The following is a 24,266-nucleotide window of genomic DNA, read 5'->3' on the forward strand; positions in this document are numbered from 1 at the left end:
GTGTCAGTGAATGTATAACGAGGCGAACATCTTAAAACCTTTCTCCAGCTGACTTGTTGGGACTTCGGATCGATGTACAAACCTTGACAAAGCACTGCAAGCACCTAATGTAAATGATATTTGTATTGGATCGGAAACAATCGAGCCGCTTTACCCCGAACGCAGAAGCTGAGGTGCAAAGAGCCCCTTGAAGCCAGTGGCAACACTTACAGCTACACCGGAAAACAGTGGCACTGATGGCAGGTGTCAGAGGAAGTGCCAGTACGAGGTGCCGAGGTCAGCCGAAGTCAAACGAAGGCAGTGACAACACTGACCGGTATCCCCGAAAAAAGTGGCACTAATGGCAGGTGTCAGCGGAAGTGCCAGTACGAGGTGCCGAGGTCAGCCGAAGGCAGTGACAACACTGACCGCTTGCCCCGAAAACAGTGGCGCTTGTGGCGCATAATGACACCTGCCACCGGAAGTGCCATTAGTAGGTGCGTGTCACGATTTGCGCTCGGCCCTGCTGTCAGCTGCACTTTTTATTTTTAAACTGATGCTATTTTGAATAATGACAGTTTTTTTTTTCTTATAATGTAAATCTTCCCGTGCTGTAGAATTTTTGTTTTTATATTTTACATCAATGTGTATTTTTTATGAGAGCAATGTCCTTAAAAACCTGGGTACAGAGTATGGCTTTTACCTTGTAATCATCTATTCCTGGTTTAGCTCTCAGTTCATCCCTAAATGTTAAACTTCTCACAGAAAGTGAGCCAAAACAAAAAAACAAAACAAGGTGCCGCCATCTGTTTCGACCAGTTGCAGAGAGGGCACAGGAAGAAAGAAGAGAAAAACAGAGCAAACAGTATGAGGGTGAGGATAAACACAGAAATGGCTGCAGTAAGGGACACTGAGAGAACACATAGCAGCTTTGGGGAATAATTTCAGAGCAAAATTAGAAGCAAAGATCATATCTTCCCATCTAAATTTGAAGCTGGTTCTATAAGAGGCAAAAACTTGAAGGTTCTGCTTCCATTCCTGCTTTTGGGGATTTAATTCAATCTGCAGTGCTGAAATAAGACCGTACAAGAAGATCTTTGGGACTGAGTGTACTGATGTCTTTCCAGCTCCTGTCAGAAACTCTGCTGCAATATTTTTATTTTCATAGAGAGACTTACTGAAAGTAAAAAAAAATTGCAGAAATTCTTTAACTGAAGGAATATTCTTTATAATGGTAGCATTGTGTTACGTGTACTAAATAAAGTAAATAAATGTACTTTTTTGGCATTCATCGAGACCAGATTTTATCTATTCATGGGAGGTTTTAATGATCCACATCATGAGTCATTTGTTTTTACTACAGTAGAAACCAGATATTTCCAAACTGTATAAAACTGTTGCCATTTTCAAACATTAAGTCATTAAGTTGGGGTAACCAAAACAATTTCTGTTTGCTAAATGCAACAAAAATGTGTCATTTGGAGAATGAAAACTTTACCAGACCATCTTAGGATCTTCCTAGAGCAGGATTATGACTCTGGGAACATTAAAGACAAGCACAAGGTAGAACAATTAATACAGTTTAATCCAGAATAAATTACAATCATAAAACCACCAGTAAACAGTATCAATATATACCAGGATCAAGATGTGTAAAAATCTGATGCATACAAAGAAAACTAACCAGAAAAGCACCAGACACCAATTTTAAAATGCACTTTATCATAAATTTTTGTACATCTCAAATGTAGCTTAAAACCAGACTCCTTCCACATCTAAGATTAAGCAGTTATTACAGGAAGTTTAACGGTGTAAAAGTTTCAGAAAGGCCTAATGAAAGATTGTAACTTTCACTTCAAAGTGCTCTGAACAAGAAAAAAGGTTAAAATAGGCATAAAACATGGGATTCAGAGCTGACAAAGTGGTAGAAAACATTATAAAAGCACAGCATGAATCACAACTTCCTTATAAATTATAAATCAAGTTTTTTTCACCCGCGTATAAAACATTTACCTTTGATCCAAGCTCAAATGAACAAACGCTTTCCAAGTACAGATAGTCTCCCTGGCTCTGACTGGATGCAAATTTTAATGTTTTTAAATCATTAAAACTTCACCATGCCATTTATTTTTAATGCGCGTCAAAAGTTTCACACGTGCTGGTCGACCTGAAAAGGCAGAATAAGATTATACAAAACATGCTCCTGTAATGCCACTAACTCTCTTTAACATTAAGGCAGAAGTGGAAATCAAAGGCGAAACATAATTTATACTGAAGGTAAAGTTTAGATATGAAGCAAGAAATGTTTACTTATTTATGCATGTATGAAAAATTTAAAACCATTTAATGACATGCAAGAAAAGTCAGACAGATTACTTTCACACCGAGTTACCACAAAGAAAAAGTGATCAATATTTATTATTCACAGTTAAGATGCCTGGAACATACATTTTTCATCTCCATACTGATATTTTCTCAATATGTATGTATTTTTTATTTTTTTTAAAGATTCCTTTGTTTATTTTTCCATTTTTCTGGATAATAGTGATTTGTTATTGTGACTGCAGTTGTCCTGTCCTCATGCCACCTTCTTCAGGATGTAGAGGATACCAATGTTGTCGATGGTGACGTATGTGGAGAAGTCAGGCGACACGTGGATCTTCTTGAGGGCGCTTCCTGTCGGGTAGAACGTCTGCAGGGATTCACCTCTCGCCACGTTCCACCACTGGATGCAACACACAGAAGAGAGAATCGCCTCATTTTTAATATTCCTAAACTTTCACGGTAAAGTACATAGAAGTGATTCCATTTTTCAGTTTTTTAGATATGGAAAACATTTGAATTCAACATACTTTTCAACACAACAGGTGACTTTGAGGCATTTCTTCCTCTATTTAATGTAACCAACAACGGCGAATCTGTTCCAACACTTTTAATAATTGAAGAAAACTCCACATGAGAGCTTTAGGAGGTCTGCAAAACGGACCAGGATGGATTTCTAGCACAAACGCACATGGAAAAGCTCACATTCCCTCCCCCGGCTTCCCTCACCGATTCGGTTTAATCTGTGTTTAAAGCCGACATTTTCCAGAGCAGCTCAGTCTCACCGGGAAAAATCAAAGGCACATCAAGTCAATCATTGATGGCTTGGGATGAGGGCGTTTGCAGACGCTTGTCTTTGACAATATTTAGCAGGATAATGTCACATCAAAGCTGGGGACTGCAACCTCTTCCAGCTACATTTAAAAAAACAAAAACATGAGTCACATCAGTGGGTTGAAGCTTTTACTGGAGCGTTCTGGTTGTAAAGCCTGTGTGATGCCGTCTGTGTGAATCTATTTAACATGGGAGGCGAGCTCCTCCATTTCCACATGCAGGAAAACAGCAACAACAGAGGAGAGGAAACGAATGCGGCTCCATCCATCGTCCAATCGAGTCTGACTGTCTTCAGTCTCACTTCACAGAGCAGCTGCGGTAGATCTATTAAATGTACCTTGATTGAATTACACACAGGGAGCTCCGTTTACTGCTGCTACGGTTGTAAATTGAAGATATCACATTAAAGAGGCTGAACACAAATACATAACACATTTTTTATGCTTCCTAGTAAAAGAAGAAGTAAAACAACAAATTTTTGTTGGTCTATTATATGGATTTCCAAATAAAATCCTATAAAGTTTGTGTTTTACTGTGACAAAATGAGAAATAAAAATCACGTTTTAGTCCATTCAACTTAATTGCTATAAAATATTAAGCTAATTTCATATAATTTAATGTCTACCCAAATGTCTGTGAGTCAACGTTTCATCATCCATCTGTCGCTGGCTTTATATATTTTTAATGTTATTATTGCAACTTTTGTAAGCTTTATTTTTAGTGAACACCCTGGACATTTTATTCTAGAAAAACAAATACAAACTTTGCTCATTAAAAAAAAAAAAACATGCATCATATAGGAGATTAAAACTCCAAATGCATTTGTGAAATGCATCATATCCAACGAGAGGGAGCAAAGGAAAACTGGTGGTATTTCACAGCCACTCCATGATGTTTACCTACCATGATGAAACTGTCAGATGTTTAGTTAAACATCAAAGCTACGCTCAAGGCTTAAAGAGAGTCTTCATGACATCTAGTTAAAGTAATTTCAGATTTCTGCGTGGATCATAAATATAGATACACACACTAAGGATGCTACCTCACATCCGTTTAGACTCTCTGATGAGAAATAATTACCAAAACCAGCAACTGCAAGCATGCAGCAGCAGCAGCAGTGCATTTCTTCAAGCCAAAGTCAGCCATATTTATGTAAATAAATAGAACCATGCACCTAAATTATGCTTTTAAATAAAGGTTCAAATGTGTGCATTTCGCATTTTCTGTTCTCTGGGAGAAGAATTTGAAAAAACATATATAAATCATTCTAAAGCTGTTAAAGCTTGTGACTTTCAATAGTTAAGTGTGGATGTAAAAGGCAAGGCAACCTTATTTATATAGCACCTTTCGGCCAGAGACAATTCAAAGTTCTTGTACAAAAAAGTTAAAAATCAAAAATTTTAAGAATAGGCAACTTTTCCTTGTGGTCTGTAGTGTTATAAAGCAGAGACATCAACTGGAACATGGCGAAAGCAAACGCCTCCAGCGAGTTTTCATTACATTCACTGCAACAACTCATTATGCAGCAGATGAAATCTGGAGTTTCTGATGACAAGAAGACAAGAATAGACGTGTGAATGGAAGGAGAGATGAAGGAAAAGCTAACATTTGAAGATACAGTAGCATCTCCATGAGAGTTATGATAAGAGAGCTGCCAGATGTAGCTCAAACAAAGGAACAGAGCTGAGATTCTGCAGCAAAAACACACATGCATCTTCGCAGACATGCGCCACCTGGTAATAAAAAATAATAAAAGCAGAGAGATAAAAAAAAAAAAAGTTTTTAAATGAGCCGAGTGGCAGGAGAGTGGAAAAGAAGAGAAGACGTGTGAAAATCTGGTTATTTTCAGAGCGGGCCTGGTTTTATTACGAGAAAAAAAAAAAATCACAGTTCAGAATAATTAACACGTCGGCGCGATGATGAGACTTCAGAAGGCGACGTGCATTTTTATAAGTTTGTATTTGAAGGACTTCTTAAAGACAAAGAAAAGTTAAAACAGAAAGTTTGAAAAAAAAAATCTAGAGCGGACAATGGTTTTTAACTCGAATTCAAATATTTGCAAAGAATCCACTGCAGCCATTTTTCAAATTTAAGGAAACTGGAAGGAAGAGCGATGGAGGGCGGGCGGCGGCTAAACGCATGAAATGGACAGACACAATGGAAAGACGGAAGGTTTTATCCAAGGTTTATACAGAGAAAAAGTTTGGGGAAGGCTCTTTTTTTTTTTTAAACTACTTTTTGATTTCAAACACACTTATAATATGAAAGCAGTTCAACTCCACGTTTTGCCAACTCTGTGGGAATCCTCACACTTTCTGGAGTCTCGCAGAAACACACAGGGGCCCTTTGTGTTTGTGTGCAACATTACCCATACCCCACAACAGATGGCTGATATCAACACAGTCTCTGCGAGGCAATTGATTTATGGGACTTAGTGATGCAAGTAGATGCTAAATGACTGCGCGGTGTGAGAACACGGTGTGCATTTTCTGAAATTTATCAAGTTTTATCGTTTGCTGAGGCAGCAGGAAGTAACCAAAGTCCTGCTTGGACAGCTTTAGCTAATTCTGCTGCTCGGATGCAATCTGGTATGACGTTTTGAAATAATTTACAATGATTACAGATAATTAATCATTAATATACTGGACAGGCACCCATTTTAAATGCAAAGACAGCTTTAGACTCAGCAGACAGCTTTTTAATTAATTAAAGTAACCATGGGCCTGCATGGGTGAACTTTGATTAATGTTAATAGTGCTACATCTGTAATACGGTCCACTCAACAAAAAATTACAAAGAGAAGCCTGATTTAATGCAAAGTTTAGGATTAAGCAACATCAAGTGGAAAAGTTGGAAACTGCAAATGTGTTACCAAATTTTATGCCATTATATCTCAGTTTTAAATTTGTGGGTAAAATTATTTAATAGTATGTTCATCTACACTTCTAGCTTAAGTTATGTTTAAAGACTAGGGTTGTCTCAATAAACAAATCAATTAATCACATGATACATTAAAAGAACCTCAATAATTTTCATTTGCTTGATTTATCATTTTTATTTTTTCTCTCTCATTTCACTGAATGATAAAAATATTCAGTTTGGTGCTTTGATCTCAACTATCCCTTTTAAAAAAATAATTTTATTTACAGAGACTTCATAATTAATTTTGTTTCTGTTTTCTTTATTTATTCTGGATATTTCAAATGTCTTCCACTTCCAGTGTTTAAATGTTCATTAAAATTTAAAGTTGATTGATCTGTGAAAATGTGTTCTTGCATTATCATATGCCATTACCATTGTATTATTTGAAAATGGTCTCAAAGCAACAATATTATCGTTTATCGCAATAAATCAATTTCTTGTATTTTTCCAAGTCTATTTTTCCATATGCTACATGCTGGAACTTGTACTTTATATCTAGAAATGCTTATGATTTTTCCCCACGAGCTTGTTTTTCTTTTTTAGTAAATACATTTGAGTTTTTCCTGGCAAATTAAATGGTCACAGTCATAACGCAGCATTCAGGCAAGCTGAGCAACACCAGAACCGATCCAACAGGCATTCGGCGTTGGGTGCTAAGAGCTAAATAGGGCTGCTTATTCAGGCTACATGAGGGAGAGTGAGCACAGCTTACATAAAAAAAAGAGAAAAAAAAGCAACAAAACTGCCTTGTGTGTTTGCAAAGATCAGAATAATGCTTATGTGTGAGTGAAAGCATGGTTGGGTCTTTCAGTGTTGCAGAGAGGCAATCCATCTTCCTCTTACATAAATAGCCCAACTACATATAGTCCAAGGGGAGTAGGTACAGTTTCTATGTAAAAGAAAAAAAAAAGAAAAAGGAAAATCAATTCACAACAATGGATAAAGCCTGGAGAGGAAGATTAACGCAAGAAGAGAGCATGACCAGGCGACTTTATCAAGAAAAAATGAAAAATTCGTAAATGTTCTTTGCGACCAGGTCAAGATTCTACAGCCGAGGGACAAAGTGGGACTCTAAGCTAAATTATTCATCCAAGGTTTCATCTGCTGAAATATTAATGGCAGTCAATCCATTGAACGTTTCTCCTCGACACGTTATGGGACTTCATTCCCTTTTTATAGGGATTTCCAGCAGAGAAGGAATGCAGGAAAATGGAGAGTAAAGAATGTAAAATTTAGAAAATTCAAAGGCCAGCACATTTTTTTATGTGAACATTAAGAATAATAAAACCTGGAGACAGAGTAAAAAAAAATAAAAATACTGCACTTGCAAATATCTCTAAAGTAAAACTCAGATGTTTACTTCGTGGCCCTGCGTTACCAGAAAGCGCGCTCGTCTCTTAGCAACAAATAGACAACAAATAATGTTATTGTTCAAAAAACATAAGATTTCTTCTGCTCTTTTAAAATATACTACTTACTACTTAACAAGAATTGTGCAGTTGGTGAATTTTGCAGAAAAGTTCAAATGTTTTTTGTCATTGGTGGTAAATATATGATAAAACTGATATTCTAAAGTAAAAATCTGATTTTTACCAGAAAAATTTGTTACCAGAAAAAATACACTCTTCTCTTAACACCAAATTAATAATAAGTAATATAGAGCAATAGGTCCCTTCTATGCATTGCTATGGCAGGCCCCAAAGACACAAGGTAGGAAGGAAGAAGTTAGGATGTGAGGAAGGAAAAGAACAAAAGAATAAAGCACAAGTTAGGAAGGAAGAAGGGAGGCAAAACCACAAAGAGGAAAAGAAAAGCATTGAAACATCTTTACTAAGGGAGACCTGAATTTTGGAGAGCACTGCTCCATTTCCAACATAAAGAGCTCAGCAATAAAGAGGATGTGTATTAAATTGGCTGGCCTGCAGTCAAAATCCTTCAGCTATAAAACAACATTTTATTTATTTGAATGGAGGGAAGTAGGAGCTTGAAATAAAAAAAGACAAAACTACACAGAATGATTGAAGTTGGGTGAGTTAATTAATCCACTCATTTAAGGAAACACACACCATCTTACTGACCCTTTTCATCTGAATAATCTGCAGCTCCATCTCCACTCTCGAGTTTTATTTTGGTGTGATTTGCTCGTCCAGAGAGACCATTTTTCCCCCCCCTTAGCAGCCAGAAAGACAATTAACCCTGGCTTAATGAGCAATGCGGGAAAAACAACTGGCAGATTAATATTTCACCAGCTTGTGTTTATTCCCCAAGATGAATGAATCCAGGCCATATTCACTCTGAGCAAAAGCCCCATCAAAGTTTTTTTTTTCTTTTGCAGAAACAAACGCCAAAGCGGAGTCAGGTCTAGCAGCAAACATCTGGGTGATGAACAGAGCGCTCGCTAAACTACGCGATATCTTGTAATAATGAAAAGCAGGAAGTTGAAATAGAAGGAAATAAGATGAAACAAGGCAGATGGGGGTTGTTTGACTCTTCAGAGTGTGTGTGTGTGTGAAGGTATTTTTAGAGGCAGGTCTGCCTCTACATTGGAGCTGCACAGCGGGATGTTCGTTTCTAGAACAGCGTGATGGAAATCAAAACTCCGACTGCTGCCTAAGCCAACACCGTGGCCCGTTAATGTCCCATTTAAATATCTGTCCTGTCAGAAGACAGCAGTCATCAAAATGTGTCACTTACGAAAGGAGGGACTGAATTGAAAGCTACAGAGTGGGCAGCTTTTTAATATCAAACACAGCTTTCATTTTGGCTCCTAAACAACTCCAAAGACTCACTGTACGCCAGTGTGACAGAGAGAAAATGAACCTCAACAATAAGCTGTCGCTATAGCCCAAGAATAACACAACGAGAAGGCGAGAAAGTGAGATGACTTCCAATCAAAGGTTTGAAGCTATTAATAAAAAGTCATGCCTGATTATATATATAGATTGTTGACAAGGCGTTATATTTTTAGGCTCTTTATTGTAGCTTGTTTGTTGTAGAGGCCTGGAGAGCAGGAGCTGTATTTGTAGTAACAGGAAGCCGGCGGTGGCTTTGTGGTGGTGCTGTTGGTGTGAAACTACAGGACCAATTTAGTCAGACGACCTGCAGCCTGTTCAGCTGGGTTTGGTATTCAGCCCACCAGGCTTAATGTGAACACATTTGTCAAAGTTAAGATCCACAAACCAATCCCAAAGGGAAAGAAGGACATGTCAACTTTGAGTGAGTGCATCAATAACCACTGAATTATCTGCTAATTTTATTATCTTAGAAAACAATTTCATCTATAGGTTTTTCACTGAAAATTGTTGGATATACCGGGAGGCCAGTGGAGTCATTTCTTATACTTTTCTATTCAAATTCTGGACTAAATCATGTGACTGCTACTCTGTGTTGAACCAGTCACAAATACAATCTCAGAAAAACAAACAGGGTTACAAAAGAACAACCTGCTTTGAAAAAAGGTTGTTTCCTTCAGCTTGCAAGATTGATTAGCCTTGGCAGTACACATTAAAGCAACTGCGTTTCCTTTCCCTTTCTGCTGCTACGCAACCCTTTCCTACGTTCTGACAGGTTCTTCATCCATCAGCTTTCTCTCGAGGGAAGGTCAGAACAACCTTCACTCGTTTATTTCATCTCATTTCCCTGCAACCACACGTTTCTTTGAGTTCTCCTTAGAGCGATGGGCTGTAACGCTTCAATGGCCGCCGCAGAGGTCTCATAAGGACACGGATAATGACGGCAGCTCAGGCGGAGAGCACATAAAGAGACTCGGACCTGTACCGTAATCCGTGTTAAAAACACAATCAAAAAAGAAACCTCAAGGCACCGACAGCGGAAAAATCCAAGAAGTCTCTAAGGTGCAGCAGGGAAAAGCAGGAAGGTCGCAAAAGTCGATAAACAACGGAAATGACAGAGAAAAAAAGATGAAATGAAGGTGTGAAATGGTGAGATACCTTTGGAGGAAAACGGGAAGAAAAGGTTTTGAGGGGGGGAAAAAAAAAACAGAATGAATGTGAGAAAAAGTATAAGAAGCCAAGATAAGGCAGTATTATGGTTTTCTCTTGCTCCCCCGTCGCAGGGAACTCTGACATCCAAAGTCTGTCAACAGAGATGACAGGGGAGACCAGTCACCTTAAACACAGCACTGCATCTCGGTACACACCACCTGGAAATGTGTATGCGTCGTAGACGAACTCTATATGAACCCGTTTGAGCTACACCAGCCTGGAAAACCAAACCTTTGTGGGAATCCTGCAGAGTATTGGCGAAAAGTATATCTTGGGGGGGGGGGTTTCAACATTTTATGACGCTACAAACACATCTTCATGAATTTTATGTGTACAATGTAGTGCACAATCAAATGGAAAAATGATTTACTTTTTCACATAAAGATAAAAAGAATTGCACAACAGAAGCTGGTGAATACAATGTCCCTTTACCTCCTCTATTGGTAAAATCCGTCACAGTTACAAAAATATGTGTCAAGATTGTGCTTTTGTTTTTTTTCGTTGTTGTTGCAAGATGATGGTGTGAATTATTCTGGGCTTCTGGGTAAGAGTGTGTGCCTGCAATCACGACAAGCCTTTTCACACCTGCTACCTCTTGGAAAGCGACACTGTAACGGATTGTCTCGTTGTCAGTTAGGAGAGCGTGCATGTACGCGCACGTGTGTGTGTGTGTGTGTGTGTGTGTGTGTTTGTCAAGGCCGAGTGTGAGGAAGGACCCTGGAGCAGAAAGAGGCCAGAGAACAAGTTAGGAGTCCTCTCAAAGGAGCAGACCACACAGCTACATCAGCCGTCCGTTTTACAACCAGATGGACCAAAACACCCAAGATTCTTGTTACATAAAGAGCCACACTCCCGATAAGACGCATGAAAAGAGCTTAATTAAACTCTCTACTCCGGTACCTTCTCACAACGGGGAATTAGACATGCATATACTCCCACACAATGGCCCGCTGCTTTTAATTACACCAATACAAGTCAACCAAGCATACAAACAAGGGGGGAGTCATAAAGCATACAGTGAGAACAAGCAGGGCCGAAACAAGCAAAAAAGAAAAAAAGCTGCTTGAGAAATGATTAAGGCAGAAACGCCGACAGCGCCGAGTTAAAAAGCAAACAAAGAGACAAACGGACAAACAAGAACTCTCGACGCCGAGGGGATCGGCGTCGCGTCAATCCGAGCGCCGGCTCGGAGAGGCGTCACCTGCTGTCATTTCTCCGGCTTCTGTCAGACCAACAACAACTGTCGCCCTGCTCAGCGGCAGCCGCTACGCACAGAGCCGCTCCGTGGAAAACGTCTGGTGAACAGAGCCGAGATCAGAGAAGATCTGAAAGCTGAAAACTCTCCGCTGAATCTGAAAAGACGAGCAGCCTCTTCGCTTTGTCGGCATTAAAACGGAAACTCTCTTCCAGGAACAACAGTCAACAAGAGACGAGGTTCAAGTGTTAACCCTGTGGAGATGCAAAAGATCTGGATTTATATGGCTTAGCAGTTTATATCTGTGTCTTTTTGATAGTATAAACAATGTTATGGTGATGCAAAGATAATTTAGTAAACCATTGGGTGAGGAATATTATCATCAATCAAGATATTGCGTTTTAATCCTCCTGGATGAAATATCCTCACAAGGCATTCAGATCTTTCTTCCAAGATTAACAGAACAATAATTAGAAAGGAAAAATTCTTCCATGAACTGGTTTTTATACACAATTAAAACGCCTCTTTGACCACTATGACATTCAAGAAATGAAGATTTGACGTCTGGGAGACACTTTTAATCTCGTTTTACAAGTGCATTAGATAGAAGAGACATTTGTTGACTCCCAAAAGAGATGTGCAGGAAGACACTCCGACAACAATCATTAAGGAAGACGGACCACTAAAGATCATCTCTGTGCTCTGCCGGCTCTATTATCCGTCATCAGAGGCAGACGGTGCATGGGGGTAATTACAGTGACAGGCAGGACTTTCTCTAGAACTCATATGGCAAAATAATCCATCATCTCGTCACGTCCAGCCAAAGACACGACGGCGACGAGCCTGAATAAATTTACGGGGATGATTGAAAGTTGCGGTTGCTTCAAGCGACATTTCTGTGTGATCTCTACTTTAGTGGGAAGGGAACAAAATCCCTGGTGTTGAATAAGTGGTAAAACATAAATTTACATTAGAAGGAATTAGTGTTCTATGTAAATTACAACATTTGAATAAATATAGTTTAATTTTTCAGTATGGGGAATAAAATCAAAAGCTTTCTGAACATCAAAATGTAGTTATAGATTCTGAAATTAAATGATAACGTGTCCATTTTACACATAAGGTGAAACTAATTCTCGCCATTTGTAAATAAAGTCCGTGTGGTTAGAGTTTCATGAATCCAGCTGTTCAGTGAAAATTGGTATTAGAATAAAGTGCTAGGGACCATAAAACGCATTAATTGATGCAAGCAGCAACTTATTACGGTTCTGCTCATTTCCAGAGTCTCTAATCTCACCAATAGCGATCAGCTCTGGGTGGTATCACGACATGATTGGCCCAAACAGCAGCAGCAGCATCCACTGCTATCAGCTGAAACATCAACCCACACAAGCACATGTCGGCTCCCACACACAGCATCAGGAGTTATCTTCAAACATAAACCCTCATCGATCAGAAGTGCTCTCCCAGGGGGATTACATCACTGCTCAGCAAATAGCCAATCAGAGGCGGGCTGAGATCGGCCGCTCCGCGACCCCCATCCGCTATAAGAGTAAAGGTGCTAGTCGCATCACAAGGTGGTACTGAGGTAATGTTTGCAATCAATCTTTAGATATAGAACTGCAAAAAGATGCACTGCTTTGTTACAGTGGCCATACAAAAGAAAAGCAGCTGAACTCAGCCTCATTTTCTTCTTATTGTTTGGTTAAAGTGCTATTTTAAGGCCTGCTAGATTGGCAGACAGCGACTGCCTTCCTCCATCTGCTCCCTTACGCCGACTCCAGCTCCAAGTGTCAGATGTTTAGTTATTTCTCTGCCTTCCTTAGCAATAATCGTCCTTGCAATAAACGCAGGCTTATCTGTGAGCTGCTGGGAGGCTTACTGACTTGGCTGTGGCGGCCAATCGAGCTGCCAGAGTGTCTGCGAGCGTCGCCTCGAACGCAAGCCGGAAGCTCGTGTTTCAAAACGATGCAGTTGGTGTCGTATCGGCCGAATGATAAATTCAACATTTCCAAAATGTAATGGTTTTTGCTAACATTTCATCAGATTCTCTAAATCATGTTTTTTTACGTCGTATTTTAGGAATATTTTGAATGTCGGCAGTATTCTGCACAAATTAGTAGGAGATACTTCCAACAACATGGATTCTTTGTCTCTCCTCTCGTCCTGCAGATTCTGTAACCTTGATTTCAAAATGAATTGCAAACTGTAATTTGAACAGATGACTTTGGACCACCGAGTTCTTTTTCTTCATATCCCAGATATGTTTGATTCTGAGTGTAGCGGCTCTTGATGAACCGATTCAAGTCTTAGTTTAGTTCTGAAGATCCCCAAAGTTCTTACACGAATTTTGCTTTAAACTCTTCAAGGCTGAATTAATCCCTGTTGCTGGTACACAATTTGCTCCTGCACTTTTTCCTTTCACTCAACCTTCTATGAACAGAGTTGAATTTAGCACTTTGGCAGCCATCTTTTGTGGCTTCCCCTCCTTGTGAAAGGTGTCAATTACCAGTTTCTGGCCATCTGTCCAGTCAGCAGTCTTCCCCATGATTGTGCATCTTACTGAGGTATACTGTGTTTAACTAAAGCCCACGTGTTTGTGTTTGCGTTAGCGTACCTTTATGTAGCCTCCGGTAGAAACGAGCACAGCGTTGTTTGGGGAGAAGTGCAGATCAGTCACCCAACCTCCATGTACAGAATCAGTGGCGTCTTTACTTTCCTGGGAACAAACCTTCAGTAAAGAGCCGTCTTTAACACTCCAGATCTGTAGCAAAAAAGGAAAAAGTCCATCTTAAACATACACCTGATGAAAATCCATTATCCACTACAGGAAGACAAGCAGTTCTCTCCATTATTGGCAACATGACTAAACACTTAGCAAGTGCAAAAAACATTTCAGTCAGATCCTGAGATTCTTGTTGACTTCTCATGTTTTTTGGAGCATAAAACATCTTTATTACATACTGAAGAATCCATTTCTTCCAGTTCTAAACACGTGGATCAGAAATATACAGATATCTAGTCATTGTTTCCCCACTTTTACTCCGCCAGAGGAATTATTTTCCAATTGTTTACAATTATGCGAGCACGCGTCGCATTTAAATAGCTCATTGATCCCAAGCTGCAGGCAAACGGAGAATTGATCCTGATGGCACTTTTCCACGACTGTATTAACAGAACATTCATCAGCAGTAACTAAACCCGACCAAAGTGCAGAGAATAAAACATCAGGATGCAGGAAGTATATAAGAATCTTAATTTTTTTTTTAGTTGCAACTTATGAGTTTTGATGCAATATTTCCCCCAGAAAACTTGCTAAGCCCGAAGGTTTGATCATTCATCCAGCCGTCCGTCGTGTTTTTGAGTTAAATTGTTTTTAAAGTTATCAGGAAATTTGAAAATATCACTTGATATTTATGTGCTATTGAAAGATTAACATGCCAAGCCTGGTGGGAGCACAAGTAAAGCCTGGTGGCCCGCCAGGCTTATAATACACTGGGGGAAACCCTGTGATCATTTTAAAGAAAATTGGTTGCAGTTTTACTTTTTCCCAAACCAGTGCTCACACTTGATCCTTTTCAGACGTATAATTGTTGCAGTGTAATGCAACTGCATGCATGATGCCGTGGATAAGTCCATTCTTAATTTCATGAACTAATTCCAACAATATCAGATGTCAGTAAATTTAAGAATTGCATAAAATCGCAAAATGTTTTCTAAAGAATCTAATCCTTTGGGTGTCTATATTCTCAATGTCAAAAGAGCATTTAAATGGTCTTTTTATGCTTTGAGCTACAAACCTCAAACTGTGTTTTAAAGAATCTTGGTCCATTTCAGAAGATCAGGCTTTGAAGAGGATATAACCAAATGCACTCCAGATTTAATTAAGAGCAAATGAAGCAGCTCTTGCAGGTAAAACCAAAAGCTACAAATCAGATTCAAACTTCAGGGTCATTAGCATGTTGTGATGTGCCACCATAGTTTGTGTAGGACACACACTCCCCCCTAGTTGGACAGGGAAAGAAGAAGAAGAAAAAAACAAAAAAAAAAACCAGAAAAATTTTTCAGCGCAAAACAGTTGCCGCCCTTCAGCAGGATGCCACCAAGGGTAGGAAGTCATCCTGCATTGCACATCTTTGACACAAACACATCACGTATATTCTGTATTTTGGCCACAGAAATGAGTGGAGATTTCATTGAATTTCTTGCAATTGGATTGAATGAGTCACTTTAAAACAGTGAAACTTTTAAACTCTCCACCTGCCACTGCAGCATTTTCTGCTGCAGCTCTCATTATTTTAGACTACTTAATTTAACTGTGTGTGATTTTTATTTATTTATTTTATTTTTTTGCACATGAACTTCAGGTCCGCAGAGCCTTAGAGATCCAATTTGCTCTCTCCGTCTCCTCCCACCAGCAATCGTCTCCTCCTCCTCAGGCTCTCTCTCAACTTCCTAGTTTACGCCTCAGTCTTTCATCTCAATCCCTCCTCACATGCATGCACTGCAGTAATCATGATGTATTAGTAAGCACTTACTCTAAATGAGTGATGACATGTAATTAGAGGATGATTTCTGGGAATAAATGTTGACGGCTCTAATTACTTTTTGTATCCTGAGCAGGAAATTAGATGGTTTGAGGCGCTGTCGTTGCATTCAGTCTGCAATGTGTGATAAAAAAAAACCCCAGCTGCAATCCCTTTAATTTACCACAATACAAACTGCTAAAGCCAAATGGACGGCTGGATTTCAAGAGTACGCACTCGGATCTCTCCGTTGTCGTCTCCCGTAGCGAGGCGTTTGCTGTTCCAGGAGAAACGGCAGCTTCGGACGCAGTCTAGGTGACCTCTCAGGGTGAAGACACACTGCCAGGATTTGCAGCTCCACAACTAAACATGTGGTGAAAAGCAAAATGATGCAGAAAAAAAATAACTCTTTCAGATTTGACTAACACCTAAAGCATGCATTTAGTAGAACTTAAATGAGTTAAAGTTCTACATACTAGCAACAACCTGAACCGAGATTGAAACTCTTTTCTTTTGCAAAAATGCAAAAGAAAACAAAAGAAAGAGGATTCAGGAGGTAAACTGTGTCCCATCTGCACTGTATAAACATAAACAGCAGAGTTTGTTCATACAGTCGCAGTCGTCATCCTGATAAATCTTCCACAACTCGCTTTATGGTGCTACAGCTCCTTTGTTTCTAATCTCTTTCCCGTCACCAGTTCTTTTTCTACCTCCTTCACCATCACATTGTGTTACATAATAAATAACTCAACCTCTAATTATGCACTTCATTTGGCAGGGATAAGTGCAAGAAAAAAAAAACTGGGAAAAAGTGGGGTAAGGATGAGAGAAGAGCACAGCAGAGCACTGTGATGCTTCTGAAAGACTTTAAAAGGCGACACTTTCTGGTTCGACCTCGGGACAGATGGAAACCAGGGACATCGGTGGTTGTGTTGTCGTTTGTTTCTGTGAGCCAGAAAAGCCCCGACTCGGGCTGGAGAGCAAGGACTCTGGCTGGCTGCTGACCAGCCCGGTAAACACACACACACACACCTTAATTACGATCACTGCCAAATCCGTAAAAACACACGCCTGCTGTGAGAATCCAGGCTGGCGGGTAACCAAACCCAAATTCCCACGTGAAACTTGGTAGCAGCGGCTCCAGATTGGGTTATTTAACAAAAGGTGGAAGGATCGTGTTGGATTTGGTTTTGGTGCCATAATAAAAATGGTTGAAAACAAAGATTGCATAACAGATGAAGACCCTGAAGCAGCAGCTATAATCCACTGCTGGACAGTGATTCATGAGGAGAATAAGCCACTTTTGCAGAACATGTTGTGTTACTGCAACTAGCAGTTATTTTAGTAACTGATTTTTCTGATGATTAATTGGATAAAGAAATTGGCACATTTTGCTGACTTTTCATTTAACCACTTAAGAGTTTTCATGCAATATTAGAAAATCATTAAAAATGCAAACAACTCAATTCCTATTTTAAAATCAGAAAATGAACATTTTATTCCCTACAATGTAATAACACAGCATTCCTATAGCGTATGGATTACGCAAATACAATGTAGGGATAATCTGTTTATAGATTAATAACTGGATTTTAAAAGGTACTTAGATGGGTTTTTTTTATTTACAGAATTATAATCAGGTGAGATTAAAACTACGCCAGATCTGGGTTGAATATATTTACAGGAGACATTTTTGCTTCATCTTAAATGCAAAAATTTATTTATTTTTTGTAAAGTTTTGGCTTCATTATTGCTCTGGCTGTGTTTTTTCAGCACATGGCCTTTTTTGAACCTGTATATTCTAATTAACAACTAATTACTAAATGAGATGACGATTATTTCTACAATCAATTCTTCACAATAAATCTGATTGCTTCAGCCCCGTGTTGCAGTTTAACTTTCTATAATTTGAAATGTACTGGAGATGTTTGCTTTGTAAAGTGACATGACGTTGGTTTTAATTTAACTCTATACACAAATAAACAACACTGAAATACAATTTGAAGAAAAGTGGATCTCTCCCAGCTTTTTAAGTCAAAGTCAGCCCAAAGTCGGGCAGAGTGGTGTTGCTGCACGGCAACCTGGCGAATGCTGCATCCAGAGAGGGTGGTGGGCCGGCTAACCTGCAGGGCTGCTTGGCTAGCAGGAACTTGAGTCTCATTCGGACGCAGAAGGACAGACCAACCTGCGGCTAACTCACCAGGCCTGCAGCCATCTGATGCTGTAGTCTCTAAAGTCTCCCGTCTCCTTGCATGAGAATTTTTTTTTTTTTTACCCTCGGACTTCACTTGAAGCAACACATTAATGCAAACATCCCTTGAGAAAACAGAGGGCTTTGAGAAAAGATGCGGATGTGTAATAGGTCACGCTGTCACCCCGAGGCAGAAATGGATACGTCTCATCTCGTGTGTGTGTGTGTGTGTGTGTGTGTGTGTGTTGGTGTTGAACCTTAGTGGTCTTGTCAGCGGAGGTGGTCGCAAAGAGACATCCGTCTGGCGAGACGTGACAGGACAGAATGGCTCCCTGATGAGCCTTGATGTCCTGCAGTTTCTCTCCGCTCTCAGTGTCCCACACCTGGTAGCGAGCAGAAGGAGGACGGATTATTTATGGTCGGATGTTACGCTGCTGTTAAATGTAGTGGCAAAGTGCGTTCCTGTGTGTCACTTTCACCTTCACAGTTCCATCAAAGGACCAGGAGAGCAGTCTCGAGTCATTTGCCGAGTCGGAGAGCAGAGAGAAGCATCGAACTTGCTCCCTGTGACCCTGAAGTACTTTACACTCGCCTGATTTCCACTTCCACACCTACACAGAGTAAGAAGGAGAGCGTTCTGTCAGCAGCAGCTTCCTCCTGCCTCAGATCACATCTAAATGTCTGAAATCAGGACAGATTTAGTCACTTTTGTTAAGTGATTACTAAATTTAAAAAAAAAAAAGGTGTTCGATTATCACAATATCCATCAAAAAACTGAACAAACACAAAGAGGTTATTATCGTGCCTGCTTTTATTTCTAGTACTTGATGTTGCTTTTTGGTATCAACTTAGTTCTTTTTAGCTCAAAGTGAGCGGTAAGAACTTGAAGCTTATCAAGATATATTGTGGTATTATTGTCAAAAGCATAAATGCTGCTTTTGACAAACATTCCCATTTGTAATGTGCTTCTTTAGGACACCAATCACATAATTAGTGCAATTAGAATCACTAAACTGCACACAGTAACTACGTTTGATCATATTTACATATTTATTGATACCCTCACTGAACATGCCGTTTTGGACTTTAGAAACCAGTCAAACCGATGGAGATAATTCTGATTTGTTATATTTCTTTTTAATACTGAACCGTTTTCACTGTTGTGACTCTTCCAAACAAAAGTTTTCTCACGTATCGAGTGCAGATAATTAATATTTATGAAGGAGACTGAAGCATTTTTCCAACTCTAGACTTAGATTAGTATCTTAGGCCCAAAAGTCGAAAGTAAATACAAAATGTGTGTGTGGAGAGAAAACTCTGGGCCTGCAGATCCACATCGGCTCTATTATGGACGCCGGCAGATAAATCAGCAGAAACTGGGAGGCTGAACTGGGAAGCCGATAGAGGCAACCATCAATCACGTCCCGCTGCACGGTGTTGCCGTTTCCCCTCCTTTATTGGTCTGAAGGTTAAAATCCATCACCAAACAACATCCCTTTCATTTACATTCACTTTGCGTTTGCATTTCCATTTAAATACACGCTTCCATTTCCTCACGAGCACATGTCAGGCGGCAAGAATCTGAATATTTTCTGAATAACCGGCGGACGGGCTGAGAATAGCGATGCTGCAGGCGGCAGCCGGATGAATACAAAATGAGAGCGCCGTGTTTTAAACGGAGCGCTGCAGTGGACGGCGTCCGAGGGCAAAACTGGAGGATGGCTAGGAAAAGAAAGACGGCGGGAATGAGAGAGAAACGGCGAAAGGGAAAAATAAACAACGGAGCATGAATGGTGAGGTCAACAGAGCGGAACAGCCTCATATACACACATATATACAGCGTTCATATACAAACAGAGGCAGTTGCATGTGGTCAACAGAGGAACAAGAGGAGATAAAGAGCTGAGAGGCACAGAGGAGGAGGGATGAAGAATGGAGAGGTGAAGAGGCCAACGGAGAGTTTAACAGGTTAAAAACACCAGAGACCCAAACACTGCCGATGAATGATTCAGTGCTGCAGGTACTTTAGTCAAGGTGAGGGATCGGCATGGAGGCGGAAAAATTAATCAATATCCCGGAAGAAAAAATGGGAAGCAGGTTAGGAGAGAAGGAGAACAAATGTCCCATAAAACTGAGAGGAAATAAAAGTGAGGGACAGGAGAGGGAAGAGACAATTAGTTGGCAAAACAAAATATAAGCGCTAGAAACAGGAGGAGGAGGGAAGCATAACCTACCCTGATGGTGGTGTCCTCAGATGAGGTGATGAGAGTTTGTCCGTTCTGGCAGAACTGGCAGTGGAGCACGGTCTTGGTGTGTCCCAGCAGAGTGGCTAAAAGCTTCCCTGAGGGCAGAGCCAGCACCTACACGGAGCAAACACGGAAACATGAGCAGCTCAAAGAATCAAAGTCACCACGCAACACGCCACGGTTTGGATGCGTGTTTAGGAAGGAGAGAAGGAGGTTTCATGATGGACGGCACGGCCAAAGAAACACACCAAAATATAAGGCTTTAATATCAGTCGATGACAATTATTGATGATTTTTATGTTTAAAATATCTGAAATAATGCCAAACTTTCACACTCCTTTTCTCCTTCCACTTCAAGCCGACGTTTTCATTTTCAGGCAGTTTCAACCTGTTGCTAGGTAACCAAAGAGCGAGTGAGTTAGTTGATGCCATCCACATTGCTTAGCCGGCCACGAGAGCTTGAACGGAGGTTGAGGGAAAAAAAAACAGCATTTAGGACGGCCTGTAAGTCAAAGGTTAAATAGCTTGAAGCGCATCATATGGTCAAAAAAGCCTCTTCAGCGGCAGAATGGTTCACTTCCAGACTCTGGACGTTTGCTGAATGTCATTCCAACGGCCCGTTTTCAAACAGCTCCTTCCCTTTCTAACTGTGATCATAACTTCTCAGTTTCATAACTAGTAATGAATCGCTCAAAATAACAAAAATCAAGTGTAGCACGACACCTGTGAGAAAAGCTGAGCAGCGTTGCAACATCTGGGATTTTAGCGTGTTCTAGAACAGCCAGAGCTCAGATGAGAGAGTGTTGAAACGTCTGAGCAGACAGAGCCTGAGGCCATGCCTGCCACGTTCTTAGCTGAGGCTTTCTGTTCAGGTGGAAGAAGGAACTCGACCTAATAAGAAAGGGTTTCACAAACTAAATGGAAAAGCATTCATTCCGATTTTGTCAAATTGAAAGCGAAAACTCTAGTGTGTTCTCCTGGGAATGAAAATCTGAAAGGTGTGGCCTGCATTTGCATTCAGCTCCTTTAGTGGATACTTTGTAGGACAACATCTATCCCCAATATCTAGAAACTCAATGTTATCTCATAGTTTGTAGACTCCAGGAAATGCGTTTGTGGACATGAAGTGGTTTAGGGTTGGACTTTGACTGGGCAATTTTAACACATTAATATAATCTGATCCAAACTGTTGCATTGTAGCTGTGACTTTATGTCAAAGGCAATAGTCTTCCTGAAAGAGCCATCACTAATTAGCTGACTTATGAAGCCAACTGATTGAACTGGATTTTATTTAGCAAAAACAAAACGTGCCTTGCAACACTCGCCAGAATTTTATTTACTCTCCAAAATGTGCAACTTTGGATGATCAAAGAACGACCCAACGGTGAGAACAACCCCTTTGCTATTATTAGTATTCCAAAGAAGCAAACAGTCACTTCTAGTCCATCTCCGCTGTACAATACCTGCACCCTGCCTGTGCACTGAGCTACAGCCAGCAGCACCTCCCTGCAGGAGGTCAGCAGTTGACGGATCCTGCAGCCAATCGTCCTCAGCAGCCGACTAGCTGTCAGCCCTGACACCCGCCACACAACACAAACACATGGTGTATTCCTGCGTGCCGGAGGCGCACAGGCAGACTGTTCTCTGCCCCACATTTTTCACTAAAAGGCGGTCACTTTTGTGCTTTAGTGGACATCTGACAATGTCACGAGAAGAGATTGCTAATTTTCCTTTGGGTGCACTGGGGAGAAATGCATTGCAGTGATTTGTGGCTGTGGGGCTTTATCGCAGGGCGCCACCTGGTGTCAGCAGAGGAGGAGAAGCAGAAATATGCTGGGTATCTCTCCTGGTAGATGTAGGCAGGTTTGAGTGATTTTCCATGTTAGACTAGCAGAAAAGAGTAAAGTATGACATAGAAAAGTGCTTCAGTCTCATTTTATGGAAAATGTTGAGGTTGCCAATAAGGGATATTGTTTGAAGTCTTTTTTTTTTTGCACATCTTTTGATGTATGTTCTTGATTCCAAATATTGCAGTGCATCTATTTTTGCAGGTCCTAATTCCTTAATGGAACTTTAAATAAAATTCACCTCTCGTTTTATTTTTCTGGCTGAAAAATGGTTCTCACCCCTCCAAGTTCAAGAGATCAACCCATCTGTGCTGCTGTTTTATTAATTGCTCCATTAATTATCTCCTGGGTCAGGAGACTGGAGAAAAGGCTCAGGAAGGTCCAGAGAGGAAGAGTAATTAAAATGCTTAACTTCTCCAGGACGTCTTAAATAATTAGCGCCGCTCTCTGCTGTGGGACGCTACGCTGCAGTCCCAGGAGACTCCGCTTTTATTTGCAGAGGGAGGGAGAACTGAGGGGAAGTCCGAATGGGGAAAAACAAAAAAAGGTGACGCAAAGAACCCCGGCATATCAATCTCTGCCTACATTGTTCTCTACTAAACGTGGGGCAACAAGACGACGAAGATCTGCAGGAAGCAAAAAAGAAAATAAAGGGTATAACAGAGCAGGATCAGAAGTCAGACTTTTTCAGTGCTGTGAAAAACTAAGTTCCTTCTAAACTTAACAGAAACATCTTACATCAAGCGTTTCAGCCTGTTTGAAATAATTGTTTTCATTCATCCACATTGGGGAGGTTTTTTTATGTTTATATGAATTACCAGCTCAAGATTTAGGTCAATGCTTTGACTAGGCCACTCCAAATCTGCATTTGTTTGAACCAGAGACAGGCGGAGTTGCTGATGTGCCTTCAATCATTTTCCTGCTGCTTTGCATGATTTTATAAAGTATGATAATTTAATGCAAAGTTGGCATTTTTAATGGACTTTTAGAGCAACTTTGCATCATGACAACTGTCAAACATTCATAAAGACTCCTTTATATTCATGACAGATGTTATATCATGCCAGTCTTATGCACCCCCTTCAAATAAAGTGTTACCCCGTTTTTCTTTCCCCAAGTGCAGTTTTTTTTTTCTTCCATTAAAAATTTTGTTTTGTCTGTCTGGGATCAAGATGTTTTTTGACAAAATGCCTGTGCGTTCCTTTTGTGTTCAGTGATTTTTAACTCCAAACCTTCCCAAATTATAAACTCTCACCCCATCTGAGCTAAGTGAGGCCTGCTGTAGATGTTGTTCTGGGGTATTTTGTGATGAGCCGTTGATGTTTTCTTGGAGTAATTGTGGTAAACCGACACTCCCAGGAAGGTTCCCCACTTCATTTTTTTTTTTTTTTACATCTATTTAGGGACAGTAGCTCTCTCTGATTCACAAAAGCTACTTAGTAACTCTTTCCAGACTGTTGTCACTGACTGTTGTTGATCTTCCTTCAATTGAGTGAAGTTTTGCTTTTCCCCTCATATAAAGGCATATTGGTCTGAATAGCTTCAATCAGTTCAAATGTCAAACATAAATTATCCGTTTTACCATTTTCATTTTCTGTTTTTAGATTAAGTGCAGAGATAATAGAAAGAATGAATAGAAAGGATGAAATTCCAGTTTTTTTACCTGCACATTTCCGTTCTCTTGTCCCAGAGCCACTGCAGACGGATTCTTGCACATGCATGTGGACCGGATTCTGCAGGGCAGCTCCTCTGACTGGAACAGCACCGATCCTGTTCTGCCGCCCCGCACCTGGGATAAAAACGCAAAACAAGGGGATAAAACTGTGCCATCGTACAGTTCGGCTTCACTTTCACTGGGAAACCAGCTTTCCTAACAACCCACCTGGAGTCTGTTGCAGTTGTCTGCAGCCGACACGATGATTTCCTCACCATTAAAGAGAACGTCCGAATCCCTCTTCAGGCAGACGGCCGAGGACGTGTGGACCTTCTCGGTCTCCCATAACTGCAACACATGAGAAGCAAGACTTGTGAACCCCCACTCCGCAACAATATTTGTTCACTATATTTAAATAAAGCTGAATTGATCCAACAGGTGATAAAACTTTGCAGGGTTAGAAAGGGAAATGGTGGCAACGCCTCCATCTGTCTTCATGTCCTTGGGCCGGATTCTTCACCCGCCTTTCACTGCTAACGGTGGCAG

At 40.4% G+C, this 24,266-nt stretch overlaps 1 protein-coding gene across 3 annotated transcripts in view; it reads right to left on the reverse strand.

Moving 5' to 3' along the window:
- Window positions 1–1,545: 1,545 nt before the first annotated feature.
- apaf1 (apoptotic peptidase activating factor 1) overlaps window positions 1,546–24,266 on the reverse strand; it is a 31,796-nt gene continuing 9,075 nt past the window's right edge. For 2 of the 3 annotated variants that reach the window (XM_007564059.2, XM_016677385.1), the window contains exons 20-27: window positions 23,949–24,068; window positions 23,730–23,855; window positions 20,208–20,333; window positions 18,453–18,584; window positions 18,231–18,356; window positions 16,020–16,145; window positions 13,874–14,020; window positions 1,546–2,704 (exon numbers count right to left, since the gene is read on the reverse strand). In XM_007564059.2, coding sequence (XP_007564121.1) covers window positions 2,558–2,704; window positions 13,874–14,020; window positions 16,020–16,145; window positions 18,231–18,356; window positions 18,453–18,584; window positions 20,208–20,333; window positions 23,730–23,855; window positions 23,949–24,068 — 1,050 coding nt within the window. In that variant the 3' untranslated portion in view covers window positions 1,546–2,557. Of the gene's footprint in view, window positions 2,705–13,873; window positions 14,021–15,861; window positions 15,918–16,019; window positions 16,146–18,230; window positions 18,357–18,452; window positions 18,585–20,207; window positions 20,334–23,729; window positions 23,856–23,948; window positions 24,069–24,266 lie in introns of those variants that run through there. The other variant, XM_016677386.1, reaches the window with a different exon arrangement.

Source organism: Poecilia formosa, unplaced genomic scaffold (assembly GCF_000485575.1).
Source record: "Poecilia formosa unplaced genomic scaffold, Poecilia_formosa-5.1.2 Scaffold154, whole genome shotgun sequence".
NCBI lineage: Eukaryota > Metazoa > Chordata > Actinopteri > Cyprinodontiformes > Poeciliidae > Poecilia > Poecilia formosa.